The following is a 25533-nucleotide window of genomic DNA, read 5'->3' as shown; positions in this document are numbered from 1 at the left end:
AAGAATCTTTCACATAAAGGCTCTTTCTAGTAGAGACCCTATCTAGAAAAGAAAATACTCTTACTAGAAATGACTCTTTCTAGAAAACTCTTTCTAGAAAAGAATCCAGAAAAGATTCTTCCACAAAAAGACTCTTTCTAGAAAAAACTTTCTAGAAATGAATATCTAGTAGAGACCATACCTAAATAAGACTCCTAGAAAAAACTCTCTCTTCACTGCCAAGCATTCCTAGAGCAGGACTCTAGATTCTCTCGACCTTCGCCTTTGATATCTGGGTGTGATCTCTGGGTATTGTAAGGTCCTTTGTTCCTACCTATTGTCTGAGAGCAGACTATCTCTTGGCGTCGTGTCCAGTGGATTTATCGCCTGTCCAGGCATGGATGTCTTTAACTCTGCCATTTAGATTTAAACGTGCGTGTATACATATATACGTACATACACACACACACACCCTGATATACAGTATATATATATATATATATATATATATATATATATATATATATATATATATATATATATATAAATATATATATATATATATATATATATATATATATATATATATATATATATATATATATATATATATATATATACATACATATTGTGACAGGTGTCTGCCAAGGAAAACCACTCAAAACTCATTGACCAATAACGTCCAAATCGGGGAAGCTTCCTAAATATTATCCTAATATTACCCTCCTACATTAAAAAAAAAAAAAGGGCTCACCAGCAATTCGTCACACCCTCCCAAACACACTTTGCCTTTCACCTTTATCGTGTAAATACTTACGTAACTAAGCGTAAAAAATCCTGAGCTGCTTCAGACCTCAGTATCCTTAAAACTGGTTGTCAAATTCTCTCTCTCTCTCTCTCTCTCTCTCTCTCTCTCTCTCTCTGCGCCGGCCTTGCAAAGGTCATCGCCCATATGGTGTTGAGGCTAGACTTAAATTTATGATTTTCTTTTTATCTGTGAATGGAGTTGTAACTATAAATATTGTGAGGTCAAATCAATGTATTATTTTAACCATTAATTTGTACTTTAGTGCGTGTGCGTGTGTGTATGTGTGTGCGTGTGTGCGTGTGTGTAAGATTTTAAGTTTTTCTGTGACATGGGAGACTGGGCTCCATCGTACATGTGGCAAGTTCATTTGATATCGGGATTACATCGTACATTTGGTTTGAATAAGTCTCGTGTTTTCAAGCGACACCTACGCAACGCTGTTCTACATATGCTTAACTTCGTTTTAACACATGTGACGCCTTCCCAATTTCGCTGCGAGACGCAGAATTACATCGTCACAGTTCGGTCAGTAATTGGTACCGAACCTAAGGAAAAACAAGTAAAAAATTCGCTGGAGTGTCTTTTACATCTTATAATCAAGGCCACCGAAAATTAATCTATCTTTCGGTTGTCTCGGTATAATGCTGTATGAGCCGCGGCCCATGAATCTTTAACCACGGCCCGGTTGTGGCCCTATCTTACATCGTTGCCAGAAGCACGATCATGGCTAACTTTAACCTTAAATAATATAAAAACTACCGAGGCTAGAGGATTGCAATTTGGTATGTTTGATGATTGGAGGGTGGGTGATCAACATATCAATTTGCAGCCCTCTAGCCCCAGTAGTTTTTAAGATCTGAGGGCGGACAAAAAAAGTGCGGACGGACAGACAAAGCCTGCACAATAGCTTGCTTTTGCAGAAAAGTAAAACGAGTTGTTTATGTCGGTGACCTCGGTTAAGTTCAGTAAGCAAATGACTTTTATGATGTTTTATTATCGTGTAGTGAGAATCATGGGCTGTTTCGATACACAGGGTGTAAACTTTGTAGGGTATTTTATCACTGTGAAATGTCTCCGGAAAAAAAAGTGTTGTAATATATATCATAAGAAAAAATTATAATGAGAATGACAGTGCTAGTTGGAAATTGTATACACACACACACACACACACACACACACATATATATATATACATATATAAATGTAAATTATACATATATACATACATGTAATCACGAATAAATCAAGGAAAAATGTTTGTCACACACTTCATTTTGTATGTATGCATAACTTCCAATATTATTGTAAATGCACCTTCAGTCAAACGTAGTCTTCCTTCAGAGCTACAAGTCCCTAAACAAATACAATAGTCAATGCAATGAGGTAATATTTTCCATATTACATTATTCCATTCTGGTCACGCAACTGTTTCCTAATGGAACCGGACTCGGTGTCCATTCAGAATCAGCATTTCCAATCGAAGGCTGACCGGAATTAAATGAACTGTGATTGCGAATGTATTAATATACTACGTGATGACAATCTCGTACGTTATGACTTTGTTTTGTTGTTTCGGATGAAAAAGGGTATTTAGATTATTTTCATAATGTATTTGTAGTTTTATCTATCTTTTTTATGAAGTAGATCAGTTTCATTTAATCTACTTTCTGTAGTTACAATGCTTGTCCCGCAATTTTATTTTTTGTGATGTGTGGTCCCTCATTATAAATTTCTTTTTCAAACATAGTTGAACCTGTTGAAGATAGATTCTCTGTTGACTATTTTGGACGCTATATGACGTGACTTTAGCTCTCAAAGGCAGAAGGATAAATGCTACTCTTACAATCAGACTAACTGGAACGAACCATTGTCTGAAGTCAAGAGGATTCTGGAAAAACTAAAAAGAAGAACGTATTAGCGTCAGTTCTTTCTTCCACAATATTTTTAGGATGAAGCTGCAGACTTCATACCCTTCTCTACTATGTCTGTAACCTACCACAGCTGACTGACCACTAGATACCTTATACATTGATTAGGTTATTAAGAGAATCATTGTCTCATGAGAAAATGGGCAAATATATACATTCTCGCGTCCATTTCAGAGAACACGTGAATGATTGCAATAAAAGCTTAGACATTTAGCCCCATATTCGCCAGTTCTATTAGGAAGAGCCCAATCAGAAACATGCTTCATATCCCGTGAAACTCAAAACTTCCTGCTTCAGGCTATCGCTGAAATTTCAGCCAACAGACTGCGGCCAAGGACAGATTGCGAATCACGATTGGGTAAATTTTCGTGTTACTTCCTTTGGCCCGGAGTCGTGTTTCCTAGAAAGATAATGAAGCATTATCATTCATTTTATGATTCATTTCCGCACCTCTCTGTCTTAGGACACTGTCGCCTCTCCTAGGGAAGGTAAAGTAAAAGAAAAACAGAAAATGCGTCTGCGAGAATTAACAGACATTCTTTTGACGTCCGTTTTTTCATTATAAATGTCTATTGACGTCTGTGGGAATATGTCTGTTTATCTGCTCACTGGAAGTCAAAGATATATCCAGCTTCGTATTTTTCGTATTTATTTCTGCCTTCGGTCACGGAAGGAACTTAAAATAGACACGAGAAAGACACCAGTGAAAATATTAATGACCTACGTGGCAGATTTCCCCCAAGACATCCGCTTTTGAAACACGCATGCGCAGTCACACATCCACACGAAATGCCCTGAATCAAACCACTCCCCCCACACCCCTCTCTCTCTCTCCCCAAAGGCTTCCCTCTCCCTCTCCCCCGACGCGATAATATAACCTTAATGTACGACTGAAATTAAAGAGAAAAAAAAAAAAACCTATTATGCCCTGCACGAGCGGGAAAAAAAAAAATAACAGGAAGTAAAGGACGGTAGTAGAGGGTAAACAGGACACCCTTAAGTATCAAGGACATCTTGTTCATAGTTCACCAGCGCGAGGAAGTTCATATTCTCTCTCTCTCTCTCTCTCTCTCTCTCTCTCTCTCTCTCTCTCTCTCTCTCTCTCTCTCGTGATATCGTGAGTATACAAATGATTAAATTAGAGTATTGTTAATCAACTCACTTAGAACAATTGGCAATAAAATCTAGTTCTCTCTCTCTCTCTCTCTCTCTCTCTCTATATATATATATATATATATATATATATATATATATATATATATATATATATATATACGTATGTATGTATGTATATATACATGCTTACAAATTAAAAAAGTAATTAAAGAAAAATAATATATTAAGAAATAAATAACCCATATGCTGACCAAATAAAAAAATGATTGCTACAGCTGATAAAACATAAAGAACGTATTTTAAAACCTAAAGGAACTTATAAAACCTAAAAGAACGTATTAGAAACCCTAAAAGAACTTGTCATAAAACCTAAAAGAAATTATCATAGAACCTAAAAGAACTTATCATAAAACCTAAAAGAACTTATCATAAAACCTAAAAGAACTTAATAGAAAACCTAAAAGAACGAAAGCTACTCTCGACATCAACACTGTCCCCTCAGGGTTTCATCTTCTTCTTCTGTCAGAACTGTGACAAAAATCTTGGCGGAGTCTTTTCCCCGTCCACTGATAACATAATTGGCGGAATTAGTTGTGCCACGATTCAGATTTATGGGGCGATGGTGGGCATGAGTTGCAAAGGACGTGAAGGACAAGGCGAAATGCACGTACTACTCTATTTCGTAATTACAGTATAATCTCTCTCTCTCTCTCTCTCTCTCTCTCTCTCTCTCTCTCTCTCTCTCTCTCTCTCTCTCTCTCTCTCTGAGAAAAACAAGATGGAAAAAATTATCAGATGGAGACATATCAGAATGTATGTTTATGGACAGAGAGAGAGAGAGAGAGAGAGAGAGAGAGAGAGAGAGAGAGAGAGAGAGAGAGAGAGAGACGTGGGCATGGCCAGTGGAATGAGAGACAGACAGACAGACAGAGACGTACATGAAAAAGTTAATTTGTTTCCGAGGACTGTGTGAGAAGAGAGAGAGAGAGAGAGAGAGAGAGAGAGAGAGAGAGAGAGAGAGAGAGAGAGAGAGAGTCTATTACAAAAATAGAATTCTAATCCATGAGAAAGACAATTAGACGTTTACAAGTCTCAAAAAAATCTCAAAAAATAATAATTATCGCAAAAATTAAGACAAAAATATGGCAAAAAATTAAACGGCCATCAAATCGCTGAAGGCAGAACCGCCACTCGGGGAAAATATACATCGGTAATTCAACACGGAATTAATTTGGAGCCGTGATAGGGCTAACGTGGTACCGCTGGCACTCTATACTTCCGGGTCACATAATATGAGAAGACTGTTTTGTCGGATTTTGGCGTTAATGTATTCTTCATTAGCATTGTAAGTTTATGAGGGGTAGAACTGCTTCCTGCAAGCATAATTTATTTTATGTATTGGTTTGCAGTTACTATGTATGCAAGTATGTATGCTTAAGTTTATCAAAATAAAGCTATTGCTTTATTTTATTCATAGTTTTACTGGATCTTTCTATTTATATTTTAATTTGTTTGCTTAACAAGTAAGTGGAATTTTTTACTGGTTATGTGTAAACATCTGCACATTGCAAATAATAATAATAATAATAATATAATAATAATAATAATTTTCAGACCGGCTCTGGCCCACGTGAGACCTGGGAATTCAGGCTAATGGCCACTGCTGACTCAGCAAATTGATCTTTGCACTTCCTTAAACATCCTTATCTCTTGTTTACAGAGAAAATTTATCAGGGATTTGGACGGATAATGAACTCTGGGCCAACATAGTGGAAATACCAAAAATAAAAATTATCACATATATTGCTGTGAGATAGCACTTGTTATCATTAATCTGACTGAATACCTCGATGATACATTACTATCTTAGAAGCAATATATCTACCTTAAAACAATTCATCTTGTACTTTTGATCATTTATTTCTTTTTTTCTGTTTATTTATTGATTTGTTTGTTTATCTTTGTTTACTAGTAATTGATATCATTTTTCTGTTTCCTATAATCTTCTGTAACTTCTTTCAAATGAACACCTTAATATTCTTTGGAAGCTTGAATTTCAGGTCAAAGGTCTCTTTGGGCCTGTTGCATATGAATGGGGTTCATCTCCTGAATAATAATAATAATACTATAAGCCACAATTTTGACCATTTTATCCTCTCCAGTTACTACATCTCTATTCTTCTTCTGTCGCCGTCTGCCTTTTATCCGACATCTTTCGATTCATTTTTGGAGTCGCTTTCACTCCCCCACTTTCCTCGCGTTTGTATCTTGATTTCTCCTTCGTGACCTTTGACATCTCTCTCTCTCTCTCTCTCTCTCTCTCTCTCTCTCTCTCTCTCTCTCTCTCTCTCTCCAAGGTATGATATTACATATTCATGACACCATCTGCGTTCATTCTCACACATTGATCACATTATGTTTAAATCTTTTTCGTGTTTAGGCATCTTATATTCCCAAGAATGCATCGAAGAATATTGATGGTCTATGTATATGTATATAGCCTATTGCTATATACATAGAGAGAGAGAGAGAGAGAGAGAGAGAGAGAGAGAGAGAGAGAGAGAGAGAGAGAGAGAGGGAGAATGATCTCGTCAAGGCCTTACCGTGTTTAATCATATTATGACGGTACACATTTTGACAGGGTAATAATCACTTACGCCTGGTTACTCTCTCTCTCTCTCTCTCTCTCTCTCTCTCTCTCTCTCTCTCTCTCTCTGTCTTTCTCTCTCTCTCTCTCTCTCTAAACACAAGCACGACCCAAAGCCGACCCAAACTCGATCTTAAGCCTACAAGATAAGCACAGTTAGCGAGTCCACTTGGGTTCAATAGACCTAGTGCAAGCGATTACGTCACGGAAACTGACGGAATTCCGTTACAATTAGCGTTAAGTAAACATTTCCTGTTCGTTGATGTATAATACACATGAATACTGTGTATACTATAGATAAAGGCTTACATATATGTTGCAGAGAGCTTTATGTAAAAGATAAAGCCTTGAAATGATTGTAAACAAAACACTCACGAGTTTATCTAGTGTTTATGACGGACCACACGGGCGCTGGAAGTGAAACATAGCCTAAACTTGAATCATCTGCAGTATAAACATAGGAAGTGAATGCACAACAAAACACAGTTCTTCTATTTATTTTATATATTTCTTCTCTTCCTCAACACACGTAACGGCCTGAAGTTGTTTTGAAGCAAACGCATCATAGCTTCAAGGCCAAACTTTACTACGGTCTTCATGTGTTTCCAATTTCGAGGTCGTTCGTGGCGAAATTAGGAGGGAAAAACATTGAGAAGAAGAGAGAGAATAACGCATGTGGAGAGGGCATACCTCAGGCTAGCTTCATGCTCCTATGAAAAGGTCTCTTCATCGACTAGAAACGGTTAGTCGTACGGATTCGAACCGAGCTTAAGAGGAGCGGGAACTCCGGTTGGACTTCCTTTGCAGAAGTGATTATGAAATTCGATTACCAGAATCTAAGGTAATAACCAGCGCCAATATATATATATATATATATATATATATATATATATATATATATATATATATATATATATGTGTGTGTGTGTGTGTGTGTGTGTGTGTGTGTGTGTGTGTGTGTGTGAGAGAGAGAGAGAGAGAGAGAGAGAGAGTGTGTGTGCGTGTGTCCCACTCAAATCATAAATCACCCTCAAATGCATTCAGACAACTCCGAGCTGCTGTAGCGCACACAATCAAGTTTCTTCCATTAATCTTATCGTACCCTTTTGCGATCAAGTGTTACAGTAATATGATCAACAAGTCACGAACGCACACACGTGTCCCCCTCCCTGAGAGAGAGAGAGAGAGAGAGAGAGAGAGAGAGAGAGAGAGAGAGAGAGAGAGTTGTAGGCTATCTATTCCTCCTTAGGTTACCAGATCTCACGTTACTCCGCGGCACAGAATTTGTGTTCGGTACTTTCCTCGTGTCCTAAAATGCATTTAGGAACCAATCCTAGCATTTTTAACCTTTATAAATCCTCCCTGCTAAGGATAAACTGATAAATAATGAATAACGACATCCTACGGCCTCAGGACACGAAGAAGAAGGATAAGAAGAAGAAGAAGAAGAGTTAGGGAACCAGCGCGTGTGTGTGTGTGCGTGTGGCGAGGCGCTAACAGAATAATTCGCCGTTAATTTAGGTAGTTGGCAACTGTCGGACCACCTTATGTACAATCAGTAATAAAGCGGGTTAATACTCGCACCGACTCGCTTTGCCTGTTGTGACGGAGTGAGTTTTAGAGTTTTGTTGTATTTTATATTCTATTTTTCTTTGTATTTTATTCTATTTATCTTTTCTCTGTGATTTCTAAAAGTCTGAATGAGGGTCGTATTCATGGGTTTTATTGTGATGCTTTGTGGGGTGCTGTCGTCTCTCTCTCTCTCTCTCTCTCTCTCTCTCTCTCTCTCTCTCTCTCAGTACGCGTGTACCAGTCTAACACTAGCTTATATATATATATATATATATATATATATATATATATATATATATATATATATATATATATATATATATATATATATATATATATATATACATATACATATTGATATATTAACAAATATATTGTATATATATATATATATATATATATATATATATATATATATATATATATATATATATATATATATATATATATATATATATATATATATATATATTATAATTAATAGCTTCATATTACATTGTATCGAAAGAATAAATATTTGCCTAAGAATCTCGTTAGCCCGAAATAAAATCATCTAATTTCAGCCTGAACACGGCAGGAAAAAATTACATCCATTCATTCGCAAACGTTACTTGAAAACAGCGTGAAACAAAAAAAGAAACGACTATATAAAATGCAAAATAAGTAATACAGAACCAGATTCATATCCCAAAGCCAGTCAAGGTTAATATCAAATCAGAAAAAGACCTCTTTAACTATTCATATGTCAGACATTTTTGGGTCGCAGTCCATCAAGAATTTTCCACTTTATTTTCTTTTAATAAAACATCACATACCGCTTATCTAATATCTCACTGATAACGTATTTCAAATAAGGTGAATTTAATTCCCAAGCATTCGTGCATGGGACTGACCGTGGCCCACATTATCCCGATTAATTCGTCCAGTTTCACGCACAACACACGGACAAGATGTTATGCATGTGAAACATCAGGTTGCCACTTTAAATAGACGGGTGAAGTAATGTTTCTCAAAAGCGGCGTTTCCCAGAAGGACTGAGACGAAGTGAAATTCCCCCGGCCACTTTGGGACACGGTGTTAAACTGAGTGATGTTTCTCAGAATGGGAAGAGATGTCTTGAAGCACTGGTGATAAAATAGGAGATGAAGCGGTTCTCGGAAAGAGTGAATTGGAAGGAAAATGACGCTAATTTCCGAGGGATGGGAAAGGGAAAGAGGGAACTGATTGGGAAATGAGGTCCCATTTCTCAGAAGTGGCCGTGTGGAGAAATGGTTTCTACTTTTGGTGAATACAAAACAAAAAGGCTACCTTAACATGACACAGGATCAGAGAAATAAATAAAGAGCTGAAACTATAATAAAGGTATTAGACAAAAAAAAAAAGTAACAGATGATATTACAATGATATCGCAGTCGTGGAATAAACAGAAAATACAGTAAAAATTAAGGTCATTCTGAGGTCTTTGCATAAAAAAGCATAGAAAATAAAAGTAAAATAAAAAGTGGAAAAGATTTGATTTCCTGTGTACAACGACGAATTCATAAAATAAAGAAACGACCAATAAAGACACATGAAATATTAAAAAAAAAGTAAAAATCGAGTTCTCTGTACAGCGTATAATCAAGGCCACTGAAATCAGATCTATCTTTCGGTGGTCTCGGTGTAACGCTGTATGAGCCGCGGCCCATAGAATTTTAACCAGGGCAAGTGGTGGCCTAGCCTATATCGTTGCCAGAAGCACGATTATGGCTAACTTTAACCATAAATAAAATAAAAACTACTCAGGCTAGAGGGCTGCAATTTGGTATGCTTGATGATTGGAGGGTGGATGATCAACATAGCAATTTGCAGCCCTCTATCCTCAGTAGCTTTCAAGATCTGAGGGCGGACAGAAAAAGTGCGGACGGACAGACAAAGCCTGCACAATAGTTTTCTTTTACAGGAAACTAAGACGTAAAACTGTAAAACTATTAAATTCATCAAGAGATAAATTACATCACCATAATCTGCTTTTTAAAAGAAAATTATTTCTCTTCCAACAAACAACTTAAACCTCAAAGCAGAGAGAGAGAGAGAGAGAGAGAGAGAGAGAGAGAGAGAGAGAGAGAGAGAGAGACTACTTACCACCAGACGTGTTTTCTCTTCCATGGGAGAAAAGAACTCGGCAGTGGATCGAGTTCCTTCGAATGAAACTTGAGGATTCTGGCAGCGGCTAAAGAAAGAGAAGAAGAAGAAGAAGGAGAAGAAGAAGAAGTAGGAAAAGAAGAACTAAGAAGGAGAAGGAGAAGTAGGAAAAGAAGAACAAGAAGGGGAAGAAGAAGAAGAAGAAGAAGAAGAAGAAGAAGGAAAAGAAGAACAAGAAGGGGAAGAAGAAGAAGAAGAAGAAGGAAAAGAAGAACAAGAAGGGGAAGAAGAAGAAGTAGGAAAGGAAGAAGAAGAAGAAGAAGAAGAAGAAGAAGAAGAAGAAGAAGAAGTACGAAAAGAAGAACAAGAAGGAAAAGAAGAAGAAGAAGAAGAAGAAGAAGAAGAAGAAGAAGAAGAAGAAGAAGAAGAGGAAGAATAAGAAGTAGGAAAAGAAGAACAAGAAGGAAAAGAAGAAGAAGAAGAAGAAGAAGAAGAAGAAGAAGAAGAATAAGAAGTAGGAAAAGAAGAACAAGGAAAAGAAGAAGAAGAGGAAGAAGAACAAGAAGGAAAAGAAGAAGAAGAAGAAGAAGAAGAACAAAAACAAGAACAAGAAGGGGAAGAAGAAGAAGAACAAGAACAAGAAGGAAAAGAAGAAGTAGGAAAAGAAGAACAAGAAGGGGAAGAAGTAGAAGAATAAGAAGAAGTAGGATAAGAAGAAGAAGAAGAAGAAGAAGAAGAAGAAGAAGAAGAAGAAGAAGTAGGATAAGAAGAAGACGAAGAAGAAGAAGAAGACGAAGAAGAAGAAGAAGACGAAGAAGAAGAAGAAGAAGAAGAAGATGTTTACATCTCAGAGTGTGTAATCGCACAAGGTTTTTCCTTCTTACTAGACTGACGTAACCTTGCATGCGTTTTAAAGAGTTGCAATCATTTGATATTACAAAGCCGAGATTACAAATGAATGACACGGAGGGCAAATATTATGTTTCCGGGATGTCCAGTTTAAAATGACAACTTTACCAGAGTCAGAGAGAAAGGGGAAGACCAAAAATAGGTATTAAAATTCTCGCGAAAATGTGCGATAGGAAAATACTTCACTTATAACGAACAGCAAAACTTTTCTTTTCTTTTTATTTTACTCAGGACACAAACAGATTATCCATTTTTAGTTTTCTGTAAAAGAAAAGTATTGTGCCGGCTTTGTCTGCCCGTCCACACTTTTTCTGTCCGCCCTCAGATCTTAAAATCTACTGAGGCAAGAGGGCTGCAAATTGGTATGTTGATCATCCACCCTCCAATCATCGAAGATACCAAATTGCAGCCCTCTAGCCTCAGTAGTTTTTATTTTTTACAAGGTTAAAGTTAGCCATAATCGTACGTCTGGCAACGATATAGGACAGGCAACCACCGGGCAGTTATACCGAGACCACCTAAAGATAAATCTATTTCCGGTGGCCTTGATTATAAGCTGTAGCGGCTGTACAGAAAACTCGATTGCGCTGAAGAAACTTCGGCGCATTTTTACTTGCTTCTGTCAGAAAAAATTGAAAATTTGGAACCTGCTTTTCGAATAGGTTTAATTATGTTAGATATTATCTATGTTTTTACACATAGCAATTATGTTCACTGAGTGTGTATTTAACATAATGTATCCCAGTACATGAAGAAGTATGAGAATAAAATCTTAATTTTATTTTTAAAATGTTTGGGACCATTCCTACGTGATGAGAGGCGCCAACGCTGTTTGGAAAGGCGAGGAATAATAGTAACAATGAAAAAGTTCTCGGTACCCTCGACGTCTCTTACAATAGTAATAATAGTAGTAGTAGTAGTAATAGCAGTGGGAGGATTTGTCGTTGAAACGGCTCCTATATGAGTGTCAACGAAATGATTAAGATGAAATATATCTTTGGAACAGCTCGTCTCCATTACATTCCAAGAGCCTCGACGCTCGTAAAACTACATACTGAAATGGAGATCTGCTATCTCTCTCTCTCTCTCTCTCTCTCTCTCTCTCCTCTCTCTCTCTCTCTCTCTCTCTCTCTCTCTCTGTGTCACACGCACAGTACGATATACTGTGGGAAAATTGCTTTTGTATAGGAACAGCCAGGCAAGGATTCAGGGCAAACTGAAACGATTGTGTCACTTGCGTGAGACAGAGAAAACAAAGCAAAACCTCAAGAAGAAGAAGAAGAAACGAGCAACAACATTCTGGTCTAAATAAAGAGGAATGCTAAACATTGCAAGGAGGCAAACCACAACAAAAGGGCCCCCCGTGGGGAACATAATTCAGCCCTTTCGCAAACTCTTTAATCCCCGTCCCCATAGCCGCGTCTTGTAAACCCATCAACATCTCCCTGGCGCCACGCCACGTACAGAAGAAGTAAAGCACACGAATGCAAATCAACAGGACAGGAGACTGGGAGGACCTCGTAGGGTTAGCCTAGGGGTGGAAGGGTGCAGTCTCGCATTCCTCCTGGGATCTCGTCAAACCTGAGTGACTGACTGACTGAGCCGCCAAGTCTTCTTCTTCTCCTTCTTCTTCTTCTTCTTCTTCTTCTTCTCCAGGTCTCATTTGAATCTTTTATTGCTCTGATACTGGGTTATCGAGATGCTGATGCATCTTTCTAAAGTGCCCGAGATGTCCCCTCAGCGTCTGGAAGATTGCAGCAGGAGATTTATGCCCTTGGGTTCGCCATTTCTCTATCTGAGTTGTTATTTTCTCGAGGATAAATGCAGGCGAGAGGTCTCTGCACAGACCTGTGCATTTTATCTGGGGAGTCATCTCTCTCTCTCTCTCTATCTCTCTATCTCTCTCTCGTCTTCTTCTTCTTCTTCTTCTTCTTCTTCTTCTTCTTCTTCTTCTTCTTCTTCTTCTTCTTCTAATACACCGGCTCCAGATAGGAATCCAAAGCAAAATTGTTTTCTTGCCTGACAAGATACTTTCCAGGAGTAACCCGGTTCTGTACGACGATGCAGACATCCCGTCAGCTTGAATTAAGAACGACAAGCAAAGGTCTTCGTAAAACCTAAATACCTTACATCACAAAACGACTTGAAGTCCCAGAATACTTTCTGGGGCCTTGAGAAGTCCGACCCTCTGCTATGACTATGAAAATACACGGCCCAGAATGCGGAAGTCACGGGACAAAAATTATTGGGAGTCTCATCCACACGACCAAGAAGGCATTAGCAAAGACAACATTCCTAGAGCAGTAGCTGGCTCTGCCATCATTCGAATTCCTCTTCGTCAACTTTTATTATCTTTTTTTTTTTTTTTGCCTTTCCTTTTCGTTCGTGACGAGGCTAATGTGAGGATTAGATGGTAGGTAAATGTTTGGTGGGATGAAGGGTAAGGGATAAATAGCCTTTGGGGTAGGGTATTGTAATACAATTTTCGTACGGTGAAATTCAGAATGAATATGTATGTGATTGCTGGTAATGGTTTGTTGAATACAGATGTAATTCAAATATGTGTATTGTATTCATATCAGTCAACTTTGTTTTATTGTTATTATTATTATTATTATTATTATTATTATTATTATTATTATTATTATTATTAAAGAATTGACAATAAGTATATGTTCATCTTCTGAATAATAATAATAATAATAATAATAATAATAATAATAATAATAATAATAATAATAATGTTCATGCACGCATACATTCATAGATATATAATATACATATGCATACATACACACACACACACACAAAATATATATATATATATATATATATATATATATATATATATATATATATATATATATATATATATATATAGAGAGAGAGAGAGAGAGAGAGAGAGAGAGAGAGAGAGAGAGAGAGAGAGAGAGAGAGAGAGAGAGAGAGAAAGAGAGAGAGAGATGTCATGAAACGTGTTTGCGAATGTCTTAGAGGAATAATGATGATGATTTTTATTATTCTAATAGACGAACTATCATGGCCCACGTTTCAATATTAAAGAGAGAGAGAGAGAGAGAGAGAGAGAGAGAGAGAGAGAGAGAGAGAGAGAGAGATTCTTATACAACCCCATGATGCTGAATTTGATGACGTCATCCTCAAAACGAGAGAATAAAAAAAAGAATTTTGCAAAATCATACATTTCAAATACGTCCCACAGATATCAGGTGAATGATCAAATATTCATGAATATGATTAGTTACCCCACGAGTCTTTCATCCTCATTCGCAGAGAGACCAATAAATTACAAGTAAAAAATGCCAGTCGAGTTTTCTGTACAGCGTTATGTGTATAATCAAGGTCATCGAAAATAGATCTATCTTTCGGTGGTCTCGGTATAATGCTGTATGAGCCGCGGCCCATGAAACTTTAACCATGGCACGGTGGTGGCCTGGCCTATATCGTTGCCAGTCGCACGATCATGGCTAACTTTAACCTTAAATAAAATATAAACTACTGAGGCTAGGGGGCTGCAATTTGGTTTGTTTGATGCTTGGAGGGTGGATGATCAACACACCAATTTGCAGCCCTCTAGCCTCAGCAGTTTCCAAGATCTGAGGGCGGACAAAAAAAGTGATGACAGAAAAAAGTACGGACGGACAGACAAAGCCGGCACAATCATTTTCTTTTACAGAAAACTAAAAATGAGGTAATCTTGAGGAAAACGGGTAAAGATCTCAGTTGAGACTTAAGGAGGAGTTACATAACAGGAACTCTTAAATATATTCCCAGGCTGAGAGAGAGAGAGAGAGAGAGAGAGAGAGAGAGAGAGAGAGAGAGAGAGAGAGAGAGACAGCCGCCCTCGCCCTTTGAGAGGAAGTTAAACTTATTAACTTCATTTGCATACTGAGTCATTATTGTTAGCTGCCTGATTCGCATCTCGAGGGGTGAAAGTTCAATGCTACACTCGAATCTCTGAAGCAAAGTTTGGATCTTGCGGGAATTAGTAAAGAAAATATTCCGGTCTGGAGAGAAGGTAACTTCCTGAAATTCTTGCTTGAATTCATTTCAGCTAATGTCTTCAAGTCATTGAAATTGACTGAGAGATGAATTGGCTGTGAAGAATATTGCATTGCACTCTGGAATATTCCTACGTAAATTCAAATAGATTCTGGCAATAAATAGGAAAGCCAGAAATGGTATTCGTGAGAGTTTACAGAATGAAAAACAAGGAAATGAAAAAACTAATTCACCATCAGTGCATTTGATCACGACGCCAATGACAATTAACATCCTTAAACAATTTTCTTTATCAATTAAGTAAGCAAACTTTTCTTTTAATCTTTAATAACATTCACAAGTCAGAAACAAGTAGAGATATCAACCACTTGCAAATACAATTATGCAAGAGGCTTTAGAAATCAATTAAAAATGAAATATAACTCTAAGGGATTCGCACGCCATTTTTCAGTAAAAGAAACACATCGATGAAAAGTTATAAAAGTGTTCCCCTTTTTAATTCGTGGAAATCGACCCATTACCTTCTACGATCGTACGCGAAAGAGTTTACCGTTTGAAACTGAAACACTAAATTTATTTACCTATAGAAGCACCACGCTATACTAATAAAAGACAAATGGCCTTCAACACCTCCCGCAAAGGCAAAGGATAAATTGTGCAGGAATCATTTTAAAAATACTGATTTTATTTTTAGTTTTCTGTAAAAGAAAACTATCGTGCCGGCTTTGTCTGTCCGTCCGCACTTTATTCTGTCCTCACGTTTTCTGTCCGCCCTCACATCTTAAAAACTACTGAGGCTAGAGGGCTGCAAATTGCTGTGTTGATCATCCACCCTCCAATCATCAAACATACCAAATTGCAGCCCTCTAGCCTCGGCAGTACCATCATTCATAAGAAGCCTATAGGCCTAGAAAAGAAAACAAAGACCTTTACAATATTTCCCCAGAACAGAATGTGTAGGCTGATATACGTCTCGGTTCTAAATAATAATAATAATAATAATAATAATAATAATAATAATAATAATAATAATAATAATAATAATAATAATAATAATAATGTGAAATGAATAGCCAGCCAGCTATTGTCCCAACTGACCTGCAACCCAAACTAAGAAACCTGGTCCTAGTTTAGCCTACTTGGGTCACCAGTCAGGAGCTCATTGGCGCCAAAATGGAGGAGGTCCGCGCAAGCAGAACATCCGGATGAAGTTTGCAAAACTTCATTCAGATTCTGTTAGCAGAATGCCTCGACTCGAACTGGTCACATAAAAATATGGACTGTCTGACACAGACACAGAGAGAGAGAGAGAGAGAGAGAGAGAGAGAGAGAGAGAGAGACTTAAAGCAGAGATGGGGTGTCATGCCAAACTTTTGCGAAAACCTACACAGTTCTCACGAGCACAATGATATTGTCGGATTTCAAGAAAGTTCAAAACTAAATATACGACAACTTCTTATCCTGTGTCTCTTAGGAATTCTAGAGTATTCCCAAAGTCAAGAAGAAGAAGAAGAAGAAGAAGAAGAAGAAGAAGAAGAAGAAGAAGAAGAAGAAGAAGAAGAAAGGGAACTCTGTCAACAAGGTTTACTTACCACCGATTTCCCACTGTGCCTTCTTTTGTGTTTATGGCTACCTTCGTTCCCGACTGCAGGTTCCAGTGTTAAGAAAATCACTAAAACAACGGCACTTAATTCAATAACACACTTCATTTTTCGTTCAATTCTTTATCGTGACAGATGTCTTATCAAGTTGTTTCTTTGTATTTTTCCTCTTTCTCAAACACCAACAATTTTGCACTCTCCTTCCAAAAGGATCCTCAGCGTATAGGCCTACTGAAAGGAATAAGCTCCTCAAACTAGGTCTAATATCACTGACGTTTGACCACAAAGTCACGTGAATCCCTTTGTGATTGCTTACAAAATCACACTAGACACGAAAATCATGACTTTAGCAATTTAGCAATCTTTCTTTAAACGATTCAATCGGTCACCATAAAGTCAGTTTCTATCCTGACTTCACACACAGGTTCACTGGAACTGACGAATCCTTTCACTGAGGCGCGCAGTCACTTTCCAGTTCACTTGCAATAGTAGCCACTCAGCTTATCACTCAGGGTAGAAGTAGTGCCAGTGAGTTCACTGCATAAATCCTCGATACTCTTTAGTGCTGGTACGAGTGGCCGGTACCAATCACTAAAACGCTCCAAGTTCTAGCAGTGCTGGAGCCAGTTTCCTGCAACAAATGCAAAAAAATTTAAGGTTTGTTAATGAAGTCGGTTCCTGTAACAAATAACAAAAACTAAGGTTTATTGATGAAGTGGTTTGTGTTTTGTTTTGATATGTTCAGGATTGACAAGAAATAGGATGTTAAAATTATCGAGATGTTCACTTGCATCTGTTCTGAGGAAGATGCATGGCCATTAGGCACCACTAGTACAGTTTACAGAAAGGCAGTCATTGCAAAATATGAATCTTAACAAAACTCTTTTAGTCACAGATTACATTAAACTTTTTGTTCGTCGAAATAAAAGATAATAACAGGTATCAGAGGTGACTGTAACAATAATAGGTGATTTATTACTGAACTGATACATAAAAGTAAAACAAATATAGAAGAGTCACCCAGTGACAGCTGCTCAGAAACTGAAATTCACGAGAGATATTGAATCTCCGGGATATCATCTAGGAATTTCTTGTTCCCAGGATTTTTATTGCTCTCTCTCTCTCTCTCTCTCTCTCTCTCTCTCTCTCTCTCTCTCTCTCTCTCTCTCTGCACACCTTTACTGCCAACCTCTGAAAAATTCAAAGGCAATCCATTCAAAAGGAAGTGATTCATCGAAAATTTGAATAGCGATAACAACACTTGTATCCAAGTGAATCATAACCTTCCTTACTCTGAAAAGAATCAAGACACACAAAAGAAGAAGAAGAACAACAACAGCAACAACAAGAGAAGGGAACCCAAAGACCGCGAGAGAGAGAGAGAGAGAGAGAGAGAGAGAGAGAGAGAGAGAGAAACAATCACAGTGGACTATGTCTGGTGAAGGGATCATTGGTGGACCAGGCTAGTGAGTCAGGTGGTTCTCTTCTCTCTCTCTCTCTCTCTCTCTCTCTCTCTCTCTCTCTCTCTCTCTCTCTCTCTCTCTTCCCAGCCCCCTTCAGGAGTATACGTGGGACCCAGGGAGACTGGGCCAGGAGGTGGTGTTGATGATGATGCCCTTCTGGTAAGGTAATGCCCAGTCTGGGAAGGGAGTAGTGGGGGAGATGGGACGAGGTACTTTACATGAATAGAGGCAGTAATTTTTATAGCTTTTTTATGGCTTGAGTTTATATATGTCACTTTGCTCTTTATCTTGGTCAGAATTTTTTTTTTTTTCGGACCATATGGTCGTCTGTAAAATGAAATTATGTATATATTCAAAGTCAACGACCGTGATCTTTCTATAGCTTGCAAAGCTGAAATGAAAAGCAAGATTTGGTCATTATCTGAAGATATACATTAGCGAACGACCAACGCTTAGGTTTTGTTTTTCATGACAACCGATTTACTGAAACTTATGAATAAATTTCATAAGTACTGTTATTCACATGAATACGTCAAATTTGAATTAATGGGGTGAAGTCAAAGACACAAGAATTAAATGATGTTATTTATGGAAAATCTTCAGTAGAAGTCTGAAATGCAAAATCAAACATCCTTTGCCCTCCATATTTTCGTGAGTATGTTCATATAACCAAGTATGATTTCATCTAAACAATAATTAAAATATTTGTTTAACTGCAGGGTGGTTCATAAACTCGCTTGTTATAACTGCAGTTTATTTTATAATGACTGAGCAAGCAAATAAGTTTTACTAAGATCTGAAAACCAGAGATCATCTGTGCTTTTTCTGCACAGACAAGATTACTCATTAGGTCTAAGGCTCTTTTTAATTTCCTTCTTCTTCTTGCAGTACATTCTATTAGAGTCAGATCACTATTAGTAACTAGATGGCTGCATTTAATACCAGTTCTTTCACCACATACATTTGCTAGGAAGTTCTAAATATCTAAGAGTACAAATTTACTTTAGGGGGTCGTTTCCCTTCAGCAGGTCATCGAACCCTACTCTACAAGCACTTGTGGCATTTCCTTATCTGAAACCATACACCTGGACACTTGGTCCTGAGTAAAGTTTATAGGTAAGGCGTGGCACCCCTGAACGTCCCTCTGTATATGTGGTTACAGAGATGCATCTACCTAGGACTCTATAAGTCTACATTTGGTCACAGAAATGGGGAGAGCCCTTCCGCCAAATATAGAGCAGTAACAACGGGAGTCCCCACCCTGAGTCATGTTTGTTTACTGGATATGGTTCTGGTCAAGGACAGAGTTTTGTCAGGGCGCCCCACACCTGCAATTTATCCAAGGTGCATGAAGGTGTTTCTCACTACATATTCAAAATACAGAGCTATAATATCTTTTTTTATGTTTTGTGAAAGACCTGTCGCTGGTTTTATATCAGAAGTGAGTTTGGTTAAACATCTGTTCTTTGTCAGTAGCTCACTACAAGAGGAAACCCAGTTCCTGATTTCTGCTCAGTCAAACCTACTGTACTCTTAAAACAGTTAACTCTTGAAAGAGTTAACAGGGAGTTGTTTCTATGCAAACTTCTTACAAAATCTATAAAAACAAACATCCTGGAGATATGGAGAAGTCGACGCGTAGGTACGACGGATGGAGTCTTTATCTCCTCATCAAATCGTCCTGAGGTGGAGCGACAGTTTCCATCTTGCCGCCAAATCAGTCGGCGTGAGTCACCTGACTGACTCATTCTGAGTAACCCGAACTTCAACTAAGGAAGTAAAAAGGACGAACTGTATACGACTTGTATGGTGTAGGATGGAACCTTGGCTATAAAAAAAAATGTATCAGCAAGTGTTATTGCTTTCACTCGTGAAGCCAATTGGGGGAAATGCTCTGCACTAACATAGACTCTTCCCGGAAAGCAACAAATCAACTTGAGCGAGTGTCACATTTAACGAGACGTGAAAAGGCAATGATACGGTCTTTGAGTCTAGCCTACGCCATTAATCATGCAACCGAAGATGCGACTCAGTCATACGGGCGCTCGCTAGGAATGCGCAGAAAACGCTTCCCTCGCAGGATTCAAAACGGATCCCCTAATTACGCATTCAATCCGTGCGACCAAGCGACAATGAGAGATTGGCGCCTACGTCTCAAATATCTCGCGGTTGTCATAATAATGATAGCATCCTCGACTTCCAGGCTCCGCGGACGAAGATTTAAGAGTGGAACTGTGACTGTCTGTCGCCACGTTACCTGGACATGGCCTGAAATACAAGAGGGTCAAGTAATAGTAGTAGTAATTACAGGAGGGATTTGCCTTTGAAACGGCTCACCAAAGCAAGCCAGGCGGAACTCGGCTCTTTATTTGTGTCTTCTTTGGTGTGGCATTTCTGGTTTTACTTTCTCTCTCTCTCTCTCTCTCTTCTCTCTTCTCTCTTCTTCTTCTTCTCTCTCTCTCTCTCAAATTATTTCACTGGTTATATTAAATGGTTCAGTATAAACTCATTGAATTTCAAGTCAATAGCAAGGTTGATTCTGCACTTGCGGAGAGAGAGAGAGAGAGAGAGAGAGAGAGAGAGAGAGAGAGAGAGAGAGCAGAAACGTAAGTGAATCATGAAAATATTATTCAGGTTCCGGAATTTTTCCCCACACTTCTGTTTTCCATTATTCGTTTACTAACTCTTTCATTTCGAGCTCGGTTTAAAATTAGGGTTCCTTTAGACCATTAAGTGGTATTTTTGTATCTTTAAAAGGTTAAATGCACCAGTTCTTAATCTATAACCGGTGACAGTGACCTAATGCACTCAGCCATCGAGAGAAATAAAAAATGGTTTCGGACCAACTTATACATATTCATGACGAACTCAGGTTCTGTACCTAGAATAGAAATCACCATATCACCGTCATTAGATAACTGAGTGCTAAGTTTGTAACACGTGGATTTACACGCGCGCACACGCAGGCACGCACACACACACAAATATAATATATATATATATATATATATATATATATATATATATATATATATATATATATATATATATATATATATATATATATATATATATATGTGTGTGTGTGTAGGCTTTACCTCCTGTAACTAGACGCTATATTTAACCAGACGTAGAAATAAGAATTACAAAGGAAAATCAACTAAACTGGCCACATCTAAGTAAAGAGAGAGAGAGAGAGAGAGAGAGAGAGAGAGAGAGAGAGAGAGAGATAATTACCACCCGTAACTAGAAGCTATATTTAACCAGACGTAGAAATCAGAATTACAAAGGAAAATCAACTAAACTGGCCACAGCTAAGTAAAGAGTGAGTGAGAGAGAGAGAGAGAGAGAGAGAGAGAGAGAGAGAGAGAGAGAGAGAGAGAGAGAGAGAGAGAGATAATTACCACCCGTAACTAGAAGCTATATTTAACCAGACGTAGAACTAAGGATTACAAAGGAAAATCAACTAAACTGGCCACAGCTAAGTAAAGAGAGAGAGAGAGAGAGAGAGAGAGAGAGTCACTTCTCAATTTCAGCCTCAGGTAACCTTGAGCGCAAGCATGTCCCAGCACTGAAATAACAACTAATTAAGACACGCACGCAGCAAAGCAATATAAACTGAGGTTAGGTAGTCCTAATCATAGCAATTTCTTGGTGTTTTTTTCCTCTTTCATGTCTTTTTCTTGAGTCTTGGGAGCTGTTGAAGCTGGGGCTGGAAATATTGTCTTTTATTTATAACCTGGAGAATTTTACTTCATTCAGAATTTAAGTCTTGTGGGCGGGTTATCAACGTAACAAGGATATTGCAAAGTGCATTTTCAAAAGTGCTTCCCTTTTCAATATTATTTTCCCGTTCTTACCATATTCCATACGAGCTAATACTTCGAAATCACGCGCATAAGAGTGCTTATATACACAGCATGATTTATACATATAAATGAGTTTAATCAACCCTGAAATTAAAATTAAATCAGAATAAATCACCTTGCTGTTGCCATACGCAGGTCAGGTTTAAAGGACGAGTTCGCCAACCCTCACGAAACAAAGTCACGAGTCCCGGAGAGATAATGTACAATTACCCTTCACACGTAATAATTACCGTAGATCCTGTTAACATTGTTGCATTATATATATATATATATATATATATATATATATATATATAGAGAGAGAGAGAGAGAGAGAGAGAGAGAGAGAGAGAGAGAGAGAGAGAGAGAGAAACGCAACCGCCATTCAGGCCGCATGACAATTCTACCCTCCAGTATTACTTCGAATGCACCTCACTCCCACCAACTTTCGATCCGCACATTTTAAAACGTCTCCGGTTCCTTCTATCTATGCAAAGGCCATTGATTTATCCTTGAGACCTGCTTTTCCCATACGGCGTCTCCCTTTTTTGAGAGCTTCGAGTTGGTTAAAACAACCGCTAAGGCTTTTCAGAGAGAGATGAAAGGAGGCATTCCTGAGTCGATGGAATCATCTGCATGGGTGTCAAAAGTTAACGCAGTGATATTCATTTCGTTTGTTTGTGTGTTTCTTTCTTTCTCTGTTGTTTCGTGTTGTTAGTGGCCAAGTTTATTATTATTATTATTATTATTATTATTATTATTATTATTATTATTATTATTATTACTTCCTGCAAGTTCAGCTACAGTACTAAGCATTTTCCACCATTTATCGTAAACACTACATCACAAACTTCTCTAGCTACTAAAACTATTACCATTTTTCTTGCCGCAACTGCTGACATCACTCCCACTAACAACAGTACCTAGATAAACATAAATATACTATCAACAACCACAACCGACGTTCAATAACCGTAGCAAATAGAATAAAATAAATACACACTTTTAACTGTATCATTCTAGCGACCAGATAATTGCCAATCGATCAGTCGCTAAAGTACGCACCGTAATTGCACTCATATATACAATCATTCCGGTGTGTAACTCGATAAACACTTTTATAGTCATAATATAAAGGATATTGTGTTGGTCGAAAGTCCTCTGAGGTCACTGAAGTAACGAAGACTCGAAGAATTATTATCTAAACTCTTTTAAGTGCTGGCAAAGATTCTGACGAACTGAAAATGTTTTAATTTTGATCCATATGCTACTGCCATGTGACCTTGATAAATAGGTCAAGGTTAACATAAATGATTTTGGATTATGTTATCATTAATATTAGGTGTCTCTACTTATCAAGTCTCATCAGATTTAGATAAAAAAAAGGGGGGGGCGGGACAAAGAATTGGATTAATGGTGTTTTAGTAATTTTATCTTTCAACTTGATAAGCGCAAATTATACGCTAGATAATTATCACTGGCACAATTAAAAGTGTGATGTCAATAGAATTCGTCTCAATGATATTTTGTAACATTCAGCTTTTTTTTTTTTTTTTTCTTGTATCTGTATTTTTTTCTGTCATCAAAATGATATTTCAATCTTTATCAAGTTCCACCAGAAAGTCTTTTTTTTTTAAAAACGAAAGTGATTAGGGGTACATTTCTCAAGCGACTGATATCACCTACGTTCTGTACCGCACTCGAGATTAGAACCTGAACAGGTCTCTGGTCAGTTCAGTACCTGGACGGGGAATCACATAAACCCACGGGATGATGTGATACATAACAAAAAAAGTATTACCAAACCAATCATTGATATCTCACCAAACACACACAAACACACGTCACGTCAAATCACTCCAGTTCCCATTCAAAAGGGCCAGACTCGATGCTCTTTTCGGGACTGCCCAGCCTTCGAACGACACCTCCGGAAAACGGCGAATCGAACGCTACGACTTCTGTGTATATGTGTGTGTGTGTACACGGGCGTGCCTGGCCTCCTGCCGCTGTCAGCCGGATCGAGCGCAACACGGTCGGTAGACGTGCGTCTCCAACGGCGGACGCCACTACACTGAGTCTCAGAGTCTCTCAGACACTAGTCTTCGCCGACTGCGAGTGAGCCACCGACCCCCAGCGAGAAAGCAGAAGAAGAAGAAGAAGAAGAAGAATAGGATAAGGAACTTCGTCCGTTTATACTTCTCTCTCTCTCTCTCTCTCTCTCTCTCTCTCTCTCTCTCTCTCTCGACAACGGGAACTGTCGTACCCTTCACCTTAGGAACTTGAAAGTTCTTGAAAAACGCGGTGTCTTACACTTCCACCCTTGAGACTCAGCGTCTCGAAATCGTTTGGGCTTATTTGGAGCAGAGACGCCTCTGCGTATCGTAGGCGGGAGGGAGGCTGGCACTGGATATTTGCATATGTAATCAAGTGTAGCATAGAATTTGCATTTAGTCTCAGAAATGATTTTTTTGAAAGTGAATGATAGTTTTTCGCTTCCCGTGAAGAAATAGTGAAAGATAATGTTGGTGAGATCAACAATAGCATTGAAGTAAACTAATATTTGTGTTTTAAAAAATCAATTTGCAGGTGACGAAAGGAAAAGAAAATCCAGGAATGAACTTCTTGTGCAGAAAACTTATACTTCATTTATACTTAACAGAAGAAACGCGTCATTTTTTGAAGTGCCATTACACCCCGGGGCATGTCACGCCAAATAAAGCGTTTTTGGCACCGGGTAAGTCATTCCCCCTAATTGTCAACGAAAGAAAAAGAGAAAAATGTATGTCTGAGGTTGTAAATGTATACACACACACACAAAGCTTCTAGTATTAAGGACAAGATTTTATTTGGCGAGAAGCACTTAAGATTGGTTACATAAATCAAAACAAAAATTCTGAAACAATTTTTAATGAACTGTTGCACCTTACTTTCAACAACGGACCCGTTGTTCATCTTGGTAATGAAAGAATACACAAGACTTCCAATGAAGCTTGCAACAGGCTATAAGCCATTCTACGAGAGACCTTGATTTTCCTTTGCAATCTGCAACAGCTGTCCAACAAGTTTTACTGCAAACGGACTTCCTCATCCGCCATTATATCTTTCATCCAGCCTTGAGCTGTGTGTTAGGGCAAATACATGAACGAGATTAAAACTTTGCAGACTGGTTTGTGTGGGCGTTAAGCAGATTGCCAGATAAGTGGATATCTTTAGCATTCTAACGTTTGCTTTGGGTTTCAAATGGAATCTTCCTCTTAACAGATATTCTGTCGTTCGTCTTGCCTTTTCAATCGAAATCGTACTATGCTCCTTCTGCGGCATGTTAAGTAATGGAACAATTACTACTTTCACCGGCTTCTTTGTCATCTTTCCCTCATTCAGACATACCTTACAAACCTCTGTCAGCCACTCAGTAGCCCCCTACCTTTCCCTCATCCAGGCTTACCTTTCTAACCCTTGTCAGCCACTCAGTAGCCCCTACCTTTCCCTCATCCAGATATACCTTACTAACCCTGGTC

The 25533-nt window shown here is 38.1% G+C and overlaps 1 protein-coding gene across 2 annotated transcripts in view; it reads right to left on the bottom strand.

Annotated features, from left to right (window-relative positions):
* LOC136852370 (uncharacterized) overlaps nt 1-24088 on the bottom strand; it is a 38538-nt gene extending 14450 nt beyond the window's left edge. Inside the window, exons 1-2 of one of the 2 annotated variants that reach the window (XM_067126959.1) lie at nt 23840-24088; nt 16696-17335 (exon numbers count right to left, since the gene is read on the bottom strand). In XM_067126959.1, coding sequence (XP_066983060.1) covers nt 16696-16812 — 117 coding nt within the window. In that variant the 5' untranslated portion in view covers nt 16813-17335; nt 23840-24088. Of the gene's footprint in view, nt 1-16695; nt 17336-23839 lie in introns of those variants that run through there. The other variant, XM_067126958.1, reaches the window with a different exon arrangement.
* Between the last annotated feature and the right edge of the window lie 1445 nt (nt 24089-25533).

This window comes from Macrobrachium rosenbergii, chromosome 25 (assembly GCF_040412425.1).
Source record: "Macrobrachium rosenbergii isolate ZJJX-2024 chromosome 25, ASM4041242v1, whole genome shotgun sequence".
Classification (NCBI taxonomy): domain Eukaryota; kingdom Metazoa; phylum Arthropoda; class Malacostraca; order Decapoda; family Palaemonidae; genus Macrobrachium; species Macrobrachium rosenbergii.
Note: the sequence above shows the minus strand (reverse complement) of the source record. Positions and strands in the feature narration are given on the sequence as shown.